Raw genomic sequence first — 23,529 nt, 5'->3', positions numbered from 1 at the left:
AAGTTAAAGTGATATACTTACACCAAAGCACGAACAGAGACCTTTACAAGCCGGTGGTTTAATGCTAATTTTACTGCTGGCTGATGTACCTACAGCTACACTTAAATCAGCACTATGAAAACATGTTAATGGTATATTCTGATAATATATAGAGTTGGTCTTCCTTACATCTAGTTTATATCCACCTGTTGGTTTAGTACTGTCTCCTATCTCTGACAGAGCAGCATCTGATAATACAATAATAATCACTGTCTTAATTTAAATGTTTAGTTTATATATCAGATAGAACATTTGATATTATGAATGTAATCAAGCAATTGATTACGTCCGTTTCATATTTACCTTATGAAGTTTAGTTAACCCCCTCCCCGAAAAATTAAACACATTTTTGGGAAACAGATACGACTACGCCAAGGATGTTCCCCGATCCGACTTTTTGGACAAAGATCGAGTTTTTAAACAAAAATGACATCTGCATATGATTTGTACTTGACACATTATCTGTTTCGAGGAGATGTGTAGCCCAATATTATGTTCCATAGCGCCTTTCAGATTGTAACACGACTGCTGGGTTTTCCATAGCGTGCCCATACTGTTATATCTGAAACGCTATCAAATTGTTTTATCTTCCTCAGTAATGAGTATAATGCACATGATAAATATTTGACCAACACCTTAGGCTAAGATAGTATTATCGATATTTATAGATTTATATTTCTTTGAAATATGGCAAGCACCTGTGAATATTTCAGCTGATAATATCAACACTCGTTGATTGGTCAAACAAATTCTTCCTTTACCGACCGGTTCTTTTACAACATTCGTTCCATCGGCATCAAGAAATTCCACACCCGTCACATACAACCAGCTGGCTCCTAATAACAGCTTCTCCCCATCGACCAACATTCCTGATAACAGAAATAAAACAATGTATTATACTTATATAGAATAACAACTGTTATACCATCTGACAATTTGCAAGTTTGGAATGTAAAGATTGTAAGGATAGTGGCATGACATTCATTCCGCGCACCACAGGGGAATACTTTCAACTGCAGAAATTTTAGATCCTGCAATGCACCTTTGCTGCATGCAATACCCTCATGTACTTTATGCAGTGTTGCTATTTTGAAGGACGAATTTAAGGACAGTGGCATGATATTAACACACACCCCGCCTCCGTCCCTGTCCCCAAGCACCCCACTCAACCAATCCCCACACGGGAATTCTTTCAACTGCATCAGTTTTAGATCAAGCAATACACCTATACGTGGCAATCAATACATCCATGTGGTGTGCAATACACCTTTGTTATCCCGTATTGCCATTTTGAAAGTCGTACTTTAGAATTTAGCTACTTCAAGTACTATTCTAGTAATTTATAAAATTAATCTCTTAAGACATCCTGATGTCGAGCATAGATTGACACCCTTAATCAATAACAGCTTATCAAATCTGATCGTACACACTTATCGATAAATGACCAGAGTGCCGGAACTGAGATATCGAGGAGTAGACTCCGGGAAGTTCGTGCACTTTTCGTGAATGTTTTGGAAATATTTCAAAAGTTCACCTTCATACTATACTATTTAGATAGGGATGTGAAGTGAACATGCCCTGTCCTTTATTTCTTCTATAAAATGTTTAATTTATGGGGTTGGTTTCCTCGTGTGCAAAATACGTGCCGTCATGATAACATTCGCCATATTAATTTTATGGAACATAAGAATGAAAACATTCCCATTGTCCAATTTTCCATTCTGTTTGGGATGTAATTAAGTCAATTAATAAGCATAATCCCATTGTTATTAAAATTGTACCGTGACTGACATTAATGTGGATCTTGAAATTAAATGAATCTTTCTAGTACCGATCGTTAGATTCATCACCGCTCTAGTAATTGATGCGTACGAGAATGTAATTGACCCGTACCAAATGTTGAATTCAGAGGGCGTTATTTGTTGTTATTGGTCTCATACATATTATATCATGCCAACTTCAAGCTGTAAAAGTTGCGTACATTTATCCGTCTGATAATAGCTGTCCACTGGGTGGTATCGATAATTTCGGTAAATACCATTCCTCATTTTACTCCCACAAAAGTGAGTTGTAAAGATGGCCATACACCAGGCAGTGTGCTATGAGGGATATTTCCGCCTACTATTCGTCGAATTTCAACTGCCAATAGTTCATTCACATGCACGCCAACGACTATGCGCAGTTGCTTGCGAGACTATCCGCCCTGCATCACCGACAATATGAAACCCCGCTGAAAATTCCCCAGGAACTTTCTCGGACAAAACCGGGACCGAACTAGCGAAGATGGTCAGTGTCATGGCATTAGTCAAAGACGGAAGTGGAACCATTTCTAGGCGATATCGTGCAATTTCTGCAATTAGCATTCCCCCATTCCACCTCCACAATAAGGAATATAGGTGAGATCTTCGCTATTTAAACTGACCTATGTCCAGCAAAGATGATCAGTGTTTATTTTGGCTAGGATCAAAGATGGAAGTTATCATTTCTAGGCGGTATCAGACATTTCCTCATTCCAACTTCACAATAAGGAATATAGTTGAGATCTGTGTTATATTAACTGACCTATGTCCAGTAAAGATGGTCAGTGTTTATTGATATAATGTAGAGTATGTAAGGTGATAAGATATCTGTATATATATAATATAAGCTGTGTATATAAAACAAGGGAACACGCGGCCTTCATGCCGACTACAGTACATGCTGTTATTTTGACATTTCTATTTTAAGTCATTTAGATGTAAATCGTGAAAAGATATGGCAATTTAATCCCTCGTGTTTAGCGCCACGCCCCAATATAGAATTGGGATTGTCTTTAAGCAAACGCATCTGAGATAAAATGGCCAATTCTAATATAAATGTTAAAATTCTGCTTTAAGGAAAGGTGTGGGTTGTGGCCAGTTGTGACATCTAGTGTTATTCATCAGAAAGTGAAAGAAAGATCGCTGAATGACTCACGTGGTTGTAAGAGAAGATCCATTTTAGACATTGAGATATATGCACGATCTTGAGTTTCCCAAGAAGCCCCGCAACTAGGAATAATTCCTATTTTAAATGGGGGATTTATTTTAGTACGACCTCTCTGAAATTGCACTAAATATCAAAATTCCAAATAAAATCTAAATCTTAAAGAAGGATTTATCTTACAGGATCTTAAAAATGCACATCCAACGTTATGCATGGATTCTGTTAAACCTCATTTCATTCATTCATAGATCCTTGGGCCAAGATCCCCTTGTCAGCCATTTTGTAAGGATTTTAAGTTATTATTATTCAAACCTTGTAATAACTGTTCATATGAAAACACTTCTCCTTGTTTCTTATAAACATCTAAAACATCTTGTTTTAATAGAGCACCTTCATCAACAACTTTAGAATTAAGTCTATAAAAATGCTTATGTTGGTTATAAGCTTTATCTAACATTGCTCTAGAACCAGCGTTAAAATCTTTTCTATCAAAAAACTCCTCCTGATCGTCAATGACGGGACGAATCATAGAGTCTGATTTATATTTAGTTGGTTGTTGTGTATTAGGTGATTTCTGGGCGGTATATGTAGCGTTGAGTAATAAAGGGGTAGTTGGTTGCTGTGATTGTGATGTGTTGGAAGACGTTACCTGAAAAAAAAAAAAAAAAAAAAAAATAAAACATAACTTTTACATTTTATATTATTTTCGTTAATGAATTCAGAATAATCGCTTTAACGTACGAGATATGGAAGAAATGATTCTTCAAAAATCCTTTTTATCTGAAAAGTTCTTAAAATGTCATGAAACCTGCACCAAAAGACTCCATAATCTGTTCACCATTAACATTACCCCTTATTGCACTTTTAATCTAGACGAACACAAAATTGAACCAATCGGGATAATAAAGACGAACATTCCTAGCGCGTTGTGCTATGCGGGGAATTGTGCCCTGGCAGCGGCTCCACGAATTACTCTTATTCCGATTTCCAAATGATTCTTTAAAAATCCTTTTTATCTGAAAAGTTCTTAAAATGTCATGAAACCTGCACCAAAAGACTCCATAATCTGTTCACCATTAACATTACCCCTTATTGCACTTTTAATCTAGACGAACACAAAATTGAACCAATCGGGATAATAAAGACGAACATTCCTAGCGCGTTGTGCTATGCGGGGAATTGTGCCCTGGCAGCGGCTCCACGAATTACTCTTATTCCGATTTCCAATTGTCAGAGGATCTTAAACATGCTGTCAGTGGAACCTTTAGTTATTTCCAACTGTTAGGAGATTTAAAATGCTGACAGTGATATGAACTCTATAGTTATTTCTGTTACCATTCGAAGGACTAGACGTTTTACTTGACCATGCCACCCACCGTGTGCCACTGAAGGTTGGAATTAAAAAAAACCTATCCCAGCCGACACCGGGATCGAGAAAAAAACCAAACCCAACCGCAACCCCCAACAGATTTGTAGTACAGTCAAAATCTAACAACGATAAAGGTCACTATGATTATTTATACATGCAAATAGTTCTAAATATTGATTGACCCAAATACATGGTATTTGCCATAATATCACCATATACTTGTACAGGAATAATACTAAATGCAAAGTACAACAGATTTTTTTTAACTATGTGAACTTCTCAAAATCAAGAGATAACATAGGGTGGTCTCAAGAACAATACCTAATAAGCATATTCTGTCAAACAGCTCAACAGAACATAGAGGAAACAGTACAAGAATAGCATTCTAGCACCTCGTACAATAGGAAGAATGAGTGGTTTTTAAAGCACGACGGTTTTATTGTTATGTATAAGTTATCTGTTCTATTAAGTTTATTCTGTGGAACTGCTCCACAAAAAAAATAGAGGAAAGATAGAAGAATAACAGGCTAGAGCCTCGTATAGTATGAACAAATAGCGGCATTGAAAGCAGGGCGGTTTTATTGTTATTTATAAGGAATCTGTTTTTTTTATTATTATTATCTATAAAGATTCTGTTTTTTTATTATTATCTATAAAGAATCTGGTGTATAATAAAATTTCTTTCTATTTAATACTACACCCATAGAATCGTCATAGCGACTAGACAGACTGGTTTCTTTACGTGGATATTTGTCTGTCAGTAATGTATTTACAGCTAACAACATACATATATATAAAGATTTTTTTATTAAGTGATATGTCATAGCCATGTGCATGTAACGAACGTGCAGACTGCTACGATAATTAATTACTTGTATTTCTTTCGCTAGCAGCACAATCTGATTATCTTTCCTAGTCAAAAGGCTAATTTGTCGGAGAAAATCTAGCCTAAAACTGGCAAATCTTTTGTAACATTAGAGTTCTTACTTGTTTAGACAAATCACGTTTTGGCAACCAACTTACACAAGTATCTAGACTTTATTGATATAACTGGGAAATATTATGAAAAGAAACACAATTTTGTCACATGTTGAGTAAAATGGAAGCCTTTTAGATACGAAATAATGAGTAAAGTCCAGGGAATGCATGACTTTTGCCACGATGCTCCACCTAGAAGCCTATCACATATCACAAGAAATCTAATAGATGTAGATTTTATGGTAGGTCAGTCCTTAAGTTGTTTTGCCCTAGAGGAATGACATGGGATATTTTTGATGTCTTCATTTCAAACAGTGACCTCATCGAACATTCCTACTGATGAAATGCAAAAACAACTTAATCTTTCAATCTAGTTGTCCGAACGGTCACACGCCCAGCTTAAATTAATGTCTAACAAAAGTTCTCTTCAGTCATTAATACTTTGTTTTGTTTCATTTTCGTTTCGTTTTAAGGTCACACAAAATTAATGTCTAATAAATGTTCTCTTCGGTCGTCAATACTTTGTTTTGTTTCATTTTTGTTTCGTTTTAAGGTCACACAAAACTTAATAACACTAAGAGAAAAATACAAAAACCGACCAAGAAAGACTGATCAATTGATGTTATTAATACACTAGGGATTGAGGGTCAGGCTAAGGTTCCCTTTGTGTGATTCAACAGTGATATCTTAATCCTAGGAGTAAATAACCAAGAAACCAAATTTGGTTTCCCACTGACTGGAAACAAAATGTTCTCTAAATTACCTGTTGATATTGTTTACATGTGAGAGTATAATTCTATCTCTGTGTTCAGATGTATTCCCATGGTAGCGGTGACTCTACAGATATCCCGGACGCAATCTAACAATTCGTTATATATATCAAGATCGAATACGGACCATAATCCTTATATAGAAGAGGCTAAACCAACACAGAACTCACATAAACCAGGGGCTGGGTGTCAAGAAGTGGCTGTCTTTCGGTTTGAGTCATGGATTGGAATCCAGGGACGCAATAAGCTGAGGTTAGTCTTCGTGTATTTACAGGCGTGGTTCTCACATTTCAGTTAAAGGACGATTTTCGCCATGACATCACTATGTGTATATCAGTTCGTTCGAGTTGTGCGAAACCCAGGAATCGTAAAGATGTTCTACCAAAAGGGTTTAGGGGTTTATAACAACGATAAAATCTTTGATTAACCTAATCAAAAATCAAATTAACATAAATGCATATATCTCCATTTCCGATAATTACTATTATCTTTTATTTAATAACTTCTTCTTTGCAGTGACATCCGTGACATCAGTGCCATTGCACTGTTTGTGAAAGAAAAATAAATTATCTAATTTACAAATTGTTCGACCTTGAATTAACTTTTAATTTTCACCGAAAACAGCGGTAGATTAAAACTATATGATGGATAGACTTGTTTCGTTTATCTGATAGATGTATTAATGGCACGGTGCCAACACCAAACATCAAATGTTAGAGAGAAATGGAACTATGCAGGTTAGAATGCCCTGCTGTTAAAGGCACTGTTTCTGCAGTGGTTCCACGTTCATATACATTCTATAGAACAAAAACACATATGTTATAAAAGGAATTTACGTTATTTACGAAAAGAATGCTGCTCTCTGTATTTTATTTACCAATTTCAAGGGTATTCGACTTGTTTAATCATTGCTTTAGCGGAATTGTGGAATAAAAGGCATGTTCTTGCATGTACCAGATTTACAAATATAAATTTAACTTTTACATTTCTTCTGCTTCGATGTATACATCTTAAACAATTTACTTCGTGACGTTATCTGTCGGTTCAAGCCCATCAATATCAACGGTGGCTTACTGTCACTCAAAATCAACCATCTGAATAAATTTGACCAGATCCGCCGGTAGAACCCACCGCTACGCAAAAGGAACAGTCCTGACCATGGTGTGATATATAGCGAGAACTTAATTTATAAACGGAACGAAAATAAAACAAATCATCAGTAATAAATATATAAGAGCTGCATACAGTACACTACAAAAACGGAAATCCCAAGCATTATTTTTTATTTTTTTAAAAAAAAAGAAGTATGTGTGATTGATGGCTTTAATAGAACAGATTGGGAATTTTAACAAATTTAGCTGGAGATCAACAAATACTACAGGTTATCATATCTTAAAACGATCGATTTGAATAATATTTAGACAGATTTATTCTTTTGTTAATCTATCTGACTTTTATTCGGGCATGTCATCTTTTAATTAAACTTTTAAAAACAAGATATCAATCTAATAATAAATGAAATGTGAAACATCAAGAAACGCCGTTTGCTGTTAAAATCGATGGATTTAATAGGATAAACCTTTCAAAGAAGTTATCAACAACGTGGCATATAGCAGTCAGAGTGACACACAGCAAATCTATCAGTTCCGTTTCAAAGGCACGTAAAAAGCATTTCATGATAATGACAACAGGAGGCTAATAAATGTATAATAGAATCATGTTCATGTAACTTGCAATCGACAGTGATAAACAGAATTCCGAGCGGCGTCATTAACAGCACTAAATCAGGAATCGAGCAATCAAAGGAAAGAACAATCCAGAAATAGTCAATCGCTGGTACAGTCAAGTAAAGTAGGACAATACAGTAGGGGGACATTAAGAACTGGGTGATCTTAAAATACCAGAAAGTGATCAACAGGATATGTTAAAGAATTTAAAGATCGTGTTTACCACAGCACAACTATTTTGAGAAGACCACCCTATATCCTCCATGGCCAATCAAGATATGAAACATACTGTATGTTGCCCACGTGTGTTAACTACAAATATATATACAAGCAAAACATCCTCAATACACTGAACATATAACACATGGCTTAATCATGGTTAATAAGACAAATAATAGATTGGTATAAAATACACTTTGTCCTGTCGTTCTGGGGCCTGTTTCACAAAATTTTAACTCCGATAAAATCCAAATTTTAGTAATTTGATTGGATAATATTAGACTGATTTTAGTTCTTAGCCAATCAAAACTGACGTATCTGCTAAAATTTAGATTTTATCTTTAGTTAAGATTTCGAGAAACAGGGCCCTGTTTCCCAGACCATTATCCCATTCCTTCCTACCTAACGCTAATCCTTTAAGTTGTTGTGGACTTTTTTGCTTATAAATCGAATTTAACTTTTGGCTTTTAGAAAGTGTAATATTATAATTAAGTGAAATCGACAATTTTACCTTAATATTGTTAGTTTATTTAGTGGGGTGGCAATATGTCTCTGTGTAAAAATATAGCTCAGTAGATAAAATCAGTGTTGAGATATTATCATCGAATATATGTTTCTGGTTTCAAATACATACATGGCTGGGGATTTAGGATGATGTTTTACCGTTCTGTAGCTATACCTATATCATATATCTTAATATATATATAAATATCTTCTTTTGCTCACAGGTATGTATATTACCTACTGACATATATATAATATTACCCTGAAAAAACCTGCTGTTAAAATACCAAAGGAGTTTGAGAAAAAATATTAAAATGTTATGTCGTGTTTTAGAAATACCTTAACGATGATGTATATGTTGTGTTTTAGTCTGTAACGATGTTGTACATGTTGTGTTTTAGTCTGTAACGATGTTGTACATTATGTTCTTTTTTTTAGAGTGTAACGACGTTACATATGTTGAGTTTTAGTCTGTAACGATGTTGTAAATCATGTTCTTCTTTTAGAGTGTAACGACGTTGCATATGTTGAGTTTTTGTGTGAAACGATGTGGTACATCATGTTCTTCTTTTAGAGTGTAACGATGTGGTACATGTTGTGTTTTAGTCTGTAGCGTAACAAAGTTGCACATGTTGTGTTTTAGTCTGTAACGTAACAATATTGCACATATTGTGTTTTAGTCTGTAACGATATTATACATTAAGTTCTTTTTTTTAGGGTGTAACGATGTTGTACATATTGTGTTTTTGAGTGTATTTGAGTTTGTGTATTTAGAGTGTACTGATGATGTATGATGTATTGATAAAACACCTACATGTTATATTAGAGAGAGATATGGAATATTTAACTGTTTACACTTTCTTATCACATGTCTTTAATATCATCTCAACTTACAGGAATTCCTTACACAGATTATAGCATGACTCAGATTTGAGAAATTCGGTCACATAAATTTAATTTAATTCAAACCTGTCCGTTGCTTCTGCGTTCCAGTTGCTGGATTAACATTATTTTCCCCGAAATTTGTACTGACTATTTATACTATAAATATTTTAGTATTTCCTGAATTAAATCAACAACATACCTTCCAAAACACAGAGAGTGGGGTGAGCTGCAGTCCCCTTTTCGACCACGTTAATACGACCAAATCAGTTATCAGTATTATTATACTCTGTTATATTGGTCAACTCAAATGGAGCTTTGAGTTAAAAGATTATAGCCTTAGAAAGATTTCAAACCTGACCCACATATGATGCTATTTCGTATCCAATAGAAAAATACCATTTCAAAATTCACCGTCGTAGCCATGTCATTTAGATGGAACAGTTTAAAATTCACCAATCGCTAAACGTCACGTAAATGTAGGCGAAATATTTGAAATCCAGAAAGCTCTTGAACTCAAAGGACCATTGCAAAATTGGCCAACATTTCCTATGTAACCATAGATCACCATCTAAACCCCAGCAAAGCGAATGAAAATTAAAATCTAAAACCTTACTTAAAGATACATTATGGGAGATAAGATAAAGAGATGGCAGTTCTCGCTATAATAGTTAAAAACTAGATAGTGTAAAGGTAATTTGCTGAAAATTTCAGTCAAATTGATCCACTATGAGCCGAGAAAGAAGCGGGTGAAATTTTTGCATAGTCTCGGTCATCATTACTAAAATCATTAATATAAACAGCATAGTCTCGATTATCCACTTTTTTGATTTAATTAGCAATGACCGTTAGCGGCATGTAGGAATCTAATCCAGCCAACATCGAAGGCTAGCCTTGACATCGAGAGTAGATCTGGATAAGTTAATTAATGTCTAATTGATAATTTAGATAACATTTCAGGCCTAAAGAAAGACTTGTAATAAGCAGATTTTGCTCTTGCATAATGCATGTTTAAAATGCTATCCTATCGCTCTCAATTCGGTATAAATTAGACGAACGCCATCTAACCTATAACCTTCAGGAGACATTTAGAAATGGGTCTCCACATGTTACGGTATACACAGTGGTAAGTATAACCATAAAACAATGATTGACCAGACAATACAACATATGTTATATATCAGATCTGTTGAACTTACACTGACTCTTACTTAAATATCAACACTATTTCTGGATCTGATCAGTCCGGTTGGGGCAGAAAACTCCATTCCTTCCATTTCTGATCTCGATATGATCTGATAAAGTGACTAAATGTTCAGAACAAAGATGGTGTCTGATCATATTAATTTCAACATTCTCTCCATTTCACAATGCCAGTCAATACAGCAGATTATATCGATATGATATTTGAAAGATGCACATTAAATAATGTGTTAAATTCTGATGCTGTTCGATCAAAGGTGGAGTTAAAGTCTGCACGGCACCCCTCGCCTCTCCCAAAGAAGACACATACCACTAACGAGACGTATGCGCGTTACCAGCCATCTTACTCAATTCACGATGTGATAAATAAAATAATGTGATCTATAACCCTTAAATTTAACATCAGACTAGAAGGTACTTGGGAAAGGATCTCAAACTGATTAGCAGTGGATATTTGCTGGACCGCTTAAAGGGTGGCTTTCGCATTACCTATATGAAACGGATTGATCTATAAGATCTCAGTCGTTGACCTTTTATTCGAAAGAGAATTTTGAATATTGAGATTCCTATATATCTGACACCTCATCTTGGATCTGACCCAAGATGACCCCTGACATTAGAAATGTTGAGCAGGTTATAAACTGTGATGATTAAATACTTAACACCACTGGACACATGTTTACCGTCTGTCATCTGTATATTAACATTAAGATTAAACTTGGCGAATTTCTATTTTAACGACAAATTGAGCTTCTGTTGCGAAACATAACACTAGAGAAGTTATGTGAATTTTATTGTAAACTTTCGATATCAAAATGCCAGTCTGGAATCTTTCTGTTTTTTTCTTTTTTTTTTTGTTATGTACATAAGGCGGAATTTCGTGCAACGGTTATGTTATAAGTTTGATATCACGCAATGGCATCTGGAAGTCTGTAATGTTTATGTTCTTGTTAGAATTTTACCAGTGTTATAGTGCTTCTTTGTGGTTTTTAGTTAAAGTAGCAATTGACCAATGTCCAAATTAATATCTCACTAATCTTTCAATAGACCAATGTCCGAATTTATATCTCACTAATCTTTCAATTCTTTTAACTGTTTGAGTTAATTTTCAATCCCAGAAAACAGCTCTACGGCACAAGTATAACAATAATTGCTGTATGATTATTTTGATAGAACTATTATGTAAAAAAGGTGGAATTCCATTAGCGACTGTTGTGTCGAAATTGTCTAATCATTTCTATATCTCCCCACAGTTAGCTGTTTCTAGTGACATATAGAAACACGATAATGTCGGATTCTAATTAAAGCTAATTGACCAATTACTGTAAACTAATTGATGGAAACATTATCTGATATAGCAGGTCAGATTGAAAGGTTTAGCTTGACCACTAATGACACTCCCATTTTAGTAGGTCAGTTTTAATATGCTACGAAAATTTGTTTCCACTGGCATTCCAGAATAAAATTAAGCAAGGTGTTTGCTTAATATCTATTTCTATTTATAACCTACAGTATCCATTTCTGTTACAATTCAAATTATTCGTGATAAATGTAAATTGTGGATAATTGATCACTGGGGCCTCATCTTTATTATTATATACAAATCTAAAGCTGTTCTGAAAGGAATCAGAGAAGTTCATTGGGGAAAACATATCTCAGTTAAAATTATAACTTTATTTTGTTTCGTTTTTATGGTGCTGATTTTTTTATACTACATAAAATATAAAATACGAAATATAAACAAAATTTTTAAAAAAAATCATATGGTTCTGAATATGTGATTGATAAAATTTCCATCGTGGTTCGAGTTCACATTAACTGAGAACCGCATGGCGATACGACATGGCGATATGAAGACGTCTGTTACTGACTCGAATTTCCATGGCTCATAAATCATTCTGAGAGGTTATACCTTCCGAGAGGTTCCACTTGAACTACCTTAGTTAAGCACACTATATTTAACCTTGTTAATTGTCATGGTACACTTCATTAATGTTAGTAAACTGTCCTGGTTAGTCGATGGTGTGTAGCCATTTTATGATAATAGTTGGTTGACGATGATAGAAATGAGATTGAACTTGTCGTCACCTGACTATTGAAACTGTGTATATGTCAGATGATGAGAGATTTATTGGTTTATGTCATTGCTTAATACTTCCAATATGGAATATATGGAATTTATGGCACCATACAATGTTAATTGGGAACAGATAAATCTATTTATTCGGGTTTACGGATCCTTTATGTGTGATGACAATACATTTTTAACTCTCAGTATTCAAACCCACACATTCATCTACACATTACTGTAATAACTGCACTGTTCTACTATCAATCTGACAAGACTTGTAAGAATGCTTATGTTAGATTCCCAATATCACGTTTCGATCTGCGATTGAAATCGTGGTTTTAATTGCGGAGGAATCGTCGTGATCCTATCAGGTCTTATCATATAATGAGGTACGTCGTAGCAATCGTGTTGATGGTAATGATAGGTTCCCTCTGTTTTGCGGTCCGTTCCGTTGGGATTGTCCGTATTGGTAGGTGCAGATACGTTCGGATACGTTTCGATACGATCAACACGATTGCTACGACTGACCTCAATATATGGTAAGACCTGAAAGAATCACCATGATTACTCCACAATTAAAACCACGATTTCAGTCGTAGCACGAATCGTGATAATGGGAACCGAGCATTAGATCCGGTATGACAGGAAGTCGATAACACGTTTCATTATTTAAATTGTCGATAGATAATGGCTAAAGAGAGTTTTTAAATAGTAATTAGAGGATATAAAGAAAAAGAAATGTAGGTTAATTTCATAAACTCAGTGTTGTTGGGTACTAATAAAATGCATTCCAAAAAGGGATGGATTAACCCTGTGGGGAGGAAAGGGGTGGGGGTGGGTCTGAAACATATTCTGGACGAGTAACACAAGGTAAATAAGAAATACATTTTCAAATCTAAATTAGAATCTCTCGGTCATCCAATGGATCATTCGATCTTGTACTCGACCCAAAATGTGAACCAAATTGGACTTCATATGACCGTCTTTTATTCCCTTTTAAATGCATTAAATTAAAAATACGCCTTTTATTATCAGCATTTGTGAATATGATAGCACTGTGATATAGATTCCTTAAACTGATTACTAGAGAATTTATCTTCAGTTGCTTGATTTGTTAGGAGAGCTATATAAAAACTAAAAGTGAGACATTTAAAAAAAATTTGCAACTTAAAGCACCTAGTTTCATTTATCATTTAGTTTGGAAATCTTAACGTTAGTAAGAATTTTGCTTAAAAGCATTTAATGAGCGAATATTCGGTATCCTTTTCAGCAGTGTTTCGCCTATTACCACACGGGGGAGTTAAGACATTCGGTTGTCTTTGGCAGAAGGCAATTTATATTTTTGTTAATTGTCTTGCCAGGCAGTCATTATTTATTATCTCATCTGTGTTTCTAGTTTAATGGATTATAATGTTGGTACTAGTATTACTATTACCAGTCTTAATGTACAGATGCCATACTTGATAAATTACCGACATTCTAGAGCATATGCTTTTTCTGTTAATACAGATGTTGATTATTATTGGGTTTTAAACATACCAAGAAGACTTGATAATTTCAAAATAATTTGGTTTTAGATGTTTTGTAACAACACTACTTGATGACTGTAACACATATTACATAATCTCTACCAGCAATGAAGAGGTCCAGAATTATTGACGACACAATATCCATTTTGATAAGACCTCTAAAAAGACCATAACCCCAAAGGCAAGGCGAATATCTAAAGAATTCCAAGACATAAGAGAAGGCAAAAACCTTTCGTTTATGTTTGCATATTTTGTATTACAAGAGTATAGTGTTCGTATTGTTTTCATTCATGATATATGTGTTTACATCGTAATAATGACACCCATTTTCTATTCATTCATATTCAAGACACACCTAGAATTGGAATGAAAAACAACTAATATGCATCTGGATTCATCATTCTTGATGAAAACATCGAAGTCAATATCAATTTTCTGTTACCCTGTACAAGTTTAGCAAAGGCTGGAAAGTGTTCAGAACATTCTTTGATGCCGTGACATCGCCCACCAAAACCAAAGATAATTTTTGTTGCACACACGCTTTTTCCTTTTAATTATTAGCTCTTTGAAATTAAAATTTCCCATATATTCACAGTTAATAGTTATAATGCACTTTTATTTACTCCTCTAAGACACACCCAGTTGGGCCAAAAATAGTGCATGCAAACGGGATTATTTTTCATGTAGATACATGTCTGTTTATTTAAACAAGTCTTCAATACATGCAGCGGTTCCGACATGTTCACGAATCAAAAGATTCTAAAATACAGAAAAATTAAATGGGTTTAGAGAGAGTTTATGAAAATAAATGTAATTCAATTTGAATAATTCCACATTTATTCAGACTCATCAAACAAATTAGCGTAAACCAAAATACATGCAGCGGTTCCGACATGTTCACGAATCAAAAGATTCTAAAATAGAAAAATTAAATGGGTTTAGAGAGAGTTTATGAAAAAAAATGTAATTCATTTTGAATAATTCCACATTTATTCAGACTCATCAAACACATTAGCGTAAACCAAAATACAGGGGAATGTAATATTAACGACCGTTCTCTGGTTATAGGCGCGCAATACAGAGATGATACTTTTCTCCAATATTTTACTTCCAACTACAGACACTGCCAAAACACACTCGAGATAGCGATTTTTCGTCCCGTACCACCAGAACGACCGGTGATATTTGGGGTACTAGGCAGCCAATACATTTTCATGCAAAGTATAATTTGATTCAGTGAAATGAAATGGGGGTTTAATGTCCTACTGTTCTGCTCCGACTAGGCTATTGAAAACTGGCATATGCCATGCAGTGTGCTATGAGGGAATTTTTGCCCGGACAGTGGCACTATGGCCTACTCTTATATCGAATTCCAACTGTCAGGGGATCTTTTACGTGCCCCTAATGTGTACACGGGACTTCGGTTTTTGGCAGGCCCTCCGTCCTTCACCATTGACCCACGTCGGAAAATCCCGATGAACTTTCTCGGCCAATGCAGGGATCGAACACGCGACCTCCCGGCGAGCAAGCTAGCGTCTTACTCACTTAGCCACCGTGGCTCCCTAATTGCAGTGAAAAACATACAGCTTGGATTTATTTGAAGTGAAGCAAACATGTAAATTAAAGTGAAGTGTAACATGATAGAACCAGTGAAATAGGTGATGCTGCATGGTATTCATCCAATTAACAGAACCTACTACATAACGAGTTTCAGCATCGTTATACTGCTTTATTAATTGGAGAATAATGAAAAAACACAGAAAATTAATAAAGAAAACCCGGTTTCTACTTAACTCTGGAATTTGTGTTTACTGTTTTAAGGGTTACAGGCTAGAAACTATCACTAAGGCATAATTGGAATCTGAGTGAAACATTAAAAAACATGTGATTAAAAAAGCTCGATGTAAACGAAATATCTTAAAATCACACAAAAATAAAATCATAATCTCGTTGCATCGGCATTACCACCTTTCCATGTTTCTCAAGAAGAGATCTATTTCACAAATCCGGGTCCCAACGTGTGGTTCCCAATCATATTTTGTCATTTTGTTCTTTACAATCAACTGTTTAGTTTTATTTTTTGAACAATCAAAGATCAAAGTCTGGCAGAATCGTTCTTAATCGACATGTGCTAATCCTCGCGATCAAATGAAATGTTTTCAACACTTTATATGAATATTTTATCATCAACCTTTAAGAACGCCATGAAATCGTACTTGTAATTTTAAGAAGATAAGGCATGGAATTCACAATTAACAGAAGGATGATACATGTTTTACGGATCTAATGGAAATATTGATAAGGTATCAGACCACGAAACATGTCAGAATAAGATATTGATGGCGTTGCACTTGGTATGAACTTCCTGTACATACCGGCATTAGTTTATTCTGGAAGTATCAAATATTCAACAAGGTTTAAGTACGTCGTTAGAAGAAGTTGTGAGTAGTTTTTACTACGTGTTTTACCAATATAGAACATAGAGTATATTTGTAAAGGAACGTTATAACGAGAGACTATAGACTTAATGTAAACCAGACAGAAATATGCCAAAGGGAACAGAAAACAAACCACTACAACACCAGTAACGTGGTATATAATAAAAACCTTCCATGGTGGTAGAAGTTCACCAGACTTAATCTGTATTGTCTGGTGGAACAGAAATTGAATTGTCAGTTATGTGAACTCCCAAATAAATGGTGTTCGTAAAAGAACCCTTGCCAGTTGGAAATTGAGGAGGGGTAAGCGGAAACGTGGTAGTTTACACTTGGATTTCAGAAGCTAAAAGTACTTGGTAGAATGTGGTCCCGGTCGAATGACCACTAGTAGAAGCCAGCTGACACCAACCAGACATTTTGTCTTCTTACAGCATGCTTAAGAATAGAGTTCCACGTTATTTTAAGACAAATACACATTTGACTGGTTTTTTATAGTCATGTATGCAATGTCAGGAGTAGAATTGTGTGTATTCTTCACCGAATTGCAACTGCTAAGTAGGCTATTCGTTTACTTCAGTGTGTAAACGGGTGGATCTGTTTTCGTCCCATCCGAACGACTGGGCAACACGTTCCCTGTCAGCCCAACAGGCTATACAAAAGACAATTGATAACCGAGCATGAAAAATCCCGATGCCCTTCCTTTGCCTACATTCGGATTTGAACTCAGGATATTCTAGCGCGCTTACCTCTCAACTAACGCCCCACCCCAACTCAATATCATCCGAAGTCTTCGACATTGAAATCTTACCGGGAAAAGATGGGCTTCTAATATCCAATATTTAAGACAAAATAAACATTTTACCATTGGTACACGAATCGTGTACCATAATGCGTTTCAGCGTCATTTGTAACAAGGGACTCAAAAAACGAGGCTAGCCATATTCCACGTCATGTCAAACGGTGACCTCATATTCTTATCTGGAGAGCATGCGCAATAAATACTATCGGTGTAGACTGGAATAACCAGACGTAGAGATTGCCATTCGATTGAGACTTCTGGCGTATTTCGCCGAACATAACTGATTGAAAATTAGAGTAAAAACGGAAACGATTCAATGTAAATTAGTTTATATATTCATATTACATTATTATATTCGTTGCGACCCATTTGTGTCAAGTTTTAGGTCCCAAATATTAGCGATTTAGCTCCTTTAATATCAAATGTGTTCTTCCAATAGAAGCAAGTTATATACACAGATAAAGCAGCAGGGGTTACACAAAAGATCAACCACCCAATGTAACGGTACCGTGATAATATTGACCGTGTATTAAACCAACCATGATGATTTAATTAAAACCGTCTGGATCGGTCCAACTTCCAGCAGTCAATTCTACCACGGGTAGTAATTTCTTGCTATGATAATTAACAAATACAATTAGCTTCGTATTTATATGTTTTTCTTGAACTTCAGATGTGATTAAAGACAGTGTAGTCTTGCAGTACTAACATTCACACTGAAAGGAGCCGACATTGCAAACAGTCATTGTTCAATTTAAATCAACATTGATCTTGTTATCTTACCCTGAAAAGATTGACTTCTGATATCCAATATCTAAGGCAAAATCGTGTGTCAGAATGCTTTCTAGCTCCATTTGTATGAAGCGACTCGATGAACGAGGCTAACATATCCCATGACATATCCCATGTAGGAGAATACTACCGGTGTAGACTGAAATAACCAGACGGCAAAGACTGCCATTCAATTCGGACTCTTCGCGTATTTCGTCGAACATAACTGATTAGAAAACAGATACGATTGAATGTAAATCAGTTTATATACATTCATGTTACATTATTATATGTATATGCGTTGCTACCCATTTGTGTCCATTTCTAGGTGAGAAAGAATAGCGATTTAGCTCCTATAAGACAATGTACATTAGATCTTACACTACTAAAATTTACATAAAAGGGGTTATTGACAGGTGGCTAGTTCTTCCGTTTTTAAAAACGAACGAAGGGTTATTTGCAAAGAACATAATCGGGTTTATTTTATAATGGAAATACCACAGTTTAAAAAAAAAATACATAAACACAAGAGAAATTGTCAGCATTTAATACCCCTCCCCCCCCCCCCCAAAAAACAAAACAAAAACAAAACAAAACAAAACAAAAAAACTTTCTGAATACATAAACGCCAAGAGAAATTGTCAGCTTTTCAAAGAAATGAGCTGGGGTATCAGATGTTTTCGAAAGCGCGATCATTCTCTGTCCTGGATATTTCACACTTGATATTTTACTGTGCAGATTGCGATATGATTGTAGTTGTGTGGAATGTTTTACTTTTCACACTGAGCCGATCGTCCGGTTCTATTTACGCTTAAACCAACAAATATACTACAAGCTTGACCTTAATTGATTCTTTTGAAGACGTTTTAGACAAGAACCAGATCTAGATTTACAAATATAAGTAGACAAATTTATAAGTGTAAAATTTCAACGGAATTTGTAATAACTGGTAAATCTTGATTTACTATTACTACAAGTAAATAAATAGTATATAATTAAACATATATTTTGACTTTATTTCTATTCCTGTACTTCACCATGCAAAATGGTATAATCTTGAAGTTGTGCTATGAAATAAGATACTCTGGTTCTCATGTATTTAATGAATAATGAGAATGTACCTACCCCAGAGATAGACAGATAGTCTATGATTACACAATTGTCACTAAGTACAATATAGATATGCTAGTTTACACGTCTCAAAGATATACTTAAAATCACTAATTGTCATTTGTATTTGTTGACAATTAATATCTAATTGGTCCACATTAAAATATGCTCAAATTGATTATCTAACATTTTACCGAAGACTTACAAGTGGCACCGTTTTTTTATATACCGATTGTTGGAACATTTTCAAATCATCGTATCTTTGTAAATATTGAGCGGAACGAAATCATTTTTGGGCTGATCTTCCTTCAGCTTTCACAATAGTGTAATTTGTAGGGGATTTAAAATCCATCAAATGATGATCAGCGGTCTCAGACAAAAAAATCCCCACTTGCATGAATAATTGGTGGGTTGTTGTCTTTCTGGGTACAAAGTGATACATATTTTGATTTTTCTGTTATTCTTTAAAGATACATTATGGAAGATTAGATAAAGAGCTGACAGTTCTCGATATAATAGTTAAAAACTAGATAATGTAAAGGGCATTTGCTGAAAATTTCAGTCAAATTGAATCGATATATTAGCGTTTGAATTTTAGGCCTAGCCTCGATCATCATTACTAAAGTCGGTACGATAAAAAACATAGTCTCGATTATCCATTTTTGGATTAAATCATCAATGATGGCATCTGAAGTTGGTTTAGGTCTTATCATGTTAATAAATGTCTAATTAATAGTTTATATAACATTTTAGGCCCAAAGAAAGACCTGCAATAGACAGATTTAGCTCTTGCATAATGTATGTATTATATACACCGTAGTTCTTTGTTATGTTATGCAGTTTGAATACACTCCCTAAGATGGAATAAAACGCTAGATTTGAAATAATTGGTCAACATGTTGGCTTGTGATATCCGATATGATACAGTTTGTTGTTCTTTGATGCTGGTTTGGCATTGTACTTCATCCTAAATTTACTAAATGTCAGATAACAAAACTAGTGATATTAATACGTAGCCCCGAGCAAACTTCTTTGATAAACGCCATAGTTTTATTAACAGCAAATATGTTATTTATTGGTTCAGGGACCAGTTGGTCCAATGGTCGAGATATTGTTTTCATAAGCGGATCATCTGACCATATGCAAGACGAAGATCAAATAAGGATCAACAGTAGTCAAATTATAACACAGTGGGAAATTATTAAATTTGAAATACAATTCAACCACTTAAGAACAAGTTCTCGGGTTAGCCTACCAGCAACTGCCGCTTCTTAAAGCTGCAAAAGTTTATGATTACTACGTAGGTATCAATGGAGACTCAGCATCGGTACAAAAATATAATACTCATTCCCTGAATTCGATGTTTTGAAAAGTTGACACACTCTTGTTTAGCCTTTAGAGTGACGTTTTAGTTACCTAGCTCCGTCCTTATACTATGTTAACAGTTATTTTCATTTATAACTTTCTGTGCCGTTGTAAAGAGATTTGCTTAAAAAAACTACTAATGTTTATGGCTACTATACTAGACATCAGCGGTTTCGCTGGCTGGAGCACACGGAATCGGTTCGCAAACATAATATCGCGTCTTCCGAAAAGTTGGAAAGTGATAACGTGGGCATTTACAATGGTATGCCATTCACAGTGATTTATTGAATTGTCTATGACGTGTGTTTTGTTTTGCTGGGCAGTTTTACGGTGCTATTTATATATTTGACCAAACTGTTGAACAACATTCTACAACACAGTGGATTCTGTGCCAAGCCATTCGGTTCTCCATGCATCTAAAAATAATATATAACCGATACACTAATGCCAACTTCATGTTCTTATATTGAGTTCCTGGACATTCATATCTAACATATATATGTTATTTGTATGTGTATATGTTATTTGTGTGTATCTGCCAAGTCAGATGATCTAAGTATGTGTTGATGGCGAAACCGACTGATTGATAACTACGAGAACTTCATATTCAGACATATTGGTCGTTACTGAAATTATCAATTCAGATAAAAAAAAATCCTAACAGGTGCAAATTCAATCTACTAATCAAATAAACTATATAACATATATTTCTACTATTAATATATATCTCAGATTGCAAATCTATTAATATTTCAGATCTAGGTCATTTATTTACATTTAGAAACTATATCAATAACCACACAAATCTCAGTGGATCCACAATATACACACCCCTTTAGGTCTATTTCAATGTCTCTTTGAACATTCTTAAGCCTTTCCTGGTCAAGTATTAAGCAGTCTCGTAATCATATCTACTTCAGATTAGGTTTAAGAGCCATGATAAGCTTTGTAGATGAAAATCGCAAGGGACCATTAATTGTTTTTCCACCTTTGTCGAAAGATATTATCTGAATCAATTTTTTTTCTTTTATGGATGGTGGGGAGCCATGGTAGCTTTGTGAGTATGGTGCTTGTTCAATAACCAGCAGGTCCCGGCTTTGATCCCGGAATTCCAGCTTGTTTCGGCCATATCAGTGGTGCAGACCGGGGGACTGACACGGAAAAGCGTCCAGCAGTTCGGAGGAAAACTGAAAGCCGAGATCTTCATCTTCAATAGAAGGCTTGATCTGGCTTTACATCTTATCAATATTGTAAAACTCGCAGTCGTTGTTTCAGGAACATGTGATCCCTTGTACATTATATATGCAGAAAGTTAAAACGTTAGGACATTTAATCCAATTCCATATCTTTCTGGTTCCAACACTATGACCTATTCGAGTATACCAGCGTGTATCAGTGTCAGAAGCGACTATCTTACATTACCAATGTTTTATTCCTTATGTTCCAAATATATGCCACACCCCTTAGTTGTTTTAATAAACTAATGGTACCGATATTAAAGAGAATTCCAATTTAAATACAATATGTCTTTAAGGTAGAATCTCTCCTTGACTATAGCAAAATCTGAAACATTGAGTGATGCCGATATCTAAAAGAGAATTTCTAATTTAAATTACAGCATGTCGTTAATGTAGAATCTCTCATTAACTAACAAAAAACTGGAACATTGAATGACCTGATGAGGACAGACACTACCAATCAGACAATGGTCTGATCAGCTTTATTCATCAGGGAATCGTTGATTATAACAATATGCCATAAAACCTAGGCCAATACCCACCAGTAATCTCACTTCACAAAACTCGATAAATTCAACACGGTCTACGGTAAATACAATTCCTGCCAAAAGGAACATTACAACTACATTCCTGGATAACAGTTGTCTGTTTTCTGGCAGAAAATTATGCTGTTGGTGAAACCTGGGAAATTTTTAATGCAAGCCATTACGAATATCGCCTCTCTTTCATATTAATGGTACTTTCAAGACATTTTAGGGTAATTAAAATGACAGTAGTAATGTAGTAATGGTGCTATGTTCTGAATAATTTTCTCGGAATGCACCATCACTGTATGGATAACAGGTGCTATCTTAATTGTCTTAAAAACAGATTTTAGTTCATTAGTTTAGTAATTAGCTGTCTCCTAAACAGGCATTATGCAAGAGCTAATTCTGCCCATCGCAGGTCTTTCTTTAGACCTTATATGTTATATAACTTGTTAATTAGACATTGATAAACTTACTAAGAATATAGCCAACTCTCGATGATATGGGATGGCTCCGATATTAAGTAGTTTTAAATACGTTTTGCAGTTGATGATTTACTGTAAAATTGGATAAATGAGACTTTGTTTATTATCGTAACAACGGTAGCAATGACAATCACTTGGCTCAGAGTGAAGTAATTTGACTAAGATTTTCAATATATTCCCTTATTATTATCTACTTTGAACTGCCACAAACAAAGCCTAAAAAAACGCCGAATAATGCAGTTTTAGGATATTTGACTAACAACCCCAGATTTCCCTCCTTGGGAAATCCTACCTGCGCTAATGATTACTGGTGCCCACAAAAGGAGGAAACCCGAGATTCGCTTATGCTCATTTGCGATCATAAGAGGAAACTGATCTCAAAACTTTCGATTTAGCAGTTAAAGAGTTTCCACTGGTTTATCCCAAATAATAGTATATTATTTGAAATGTCTAAAGCAATTTGTAATCTGTGTTTGGAAATAAACAGTCTTGTATTGATCTGTTACATAAAAGAAGGCTACAATGGTTTGGGACTGCGCTG

General features: G+C 34.9%; 1 protein-coding gene across 1 annotated transcript in view; it reads right to left on the bottom strand.

Moving 5' to 3' along the window:
• The window catches only part of LOC126820830 (uncharacterized), a 30,527-nt gene that overhangs the window by 3,020 nt on the left and 3,978 nt on the right, over positions 1 to 23,529 (bottom strand). The window contains exons 2-4 of the mRNA XM_050548963.2: positions 3,316 to 3,652; positions 738 to 908; positions 22 to 227 (exon numbers count right to left, since the gene is read on the bottom strand). Coding sequence (XP_050404920.1) covers positions 22 to 227; positions 738 to 908; positions 3,316 to 3,652 — 714 coding nt within the window. The remainder of the gene's footprint in view (positions 1 to 21; positions 228 to 737; positions 909 to 3,315; positions 3,653 to 23,529) is intronic.

This window comes from Patella vulgata, chromosome 5 (genome assembly GCF_932274485.2).
Source record: "Patella vulgata chromosome 5, xgPatVulg1.2, whole genome shotgun sequence".
NCBI lineage: Eukaryota > Metazoa > Mollusca > Gastropoda > Patellidae > Patella > Patella vulgata.
Note: the sequence above shows the minus strand (reverse complement) of the source record. Positions and strands in the feature narration are given on the sequence as shown.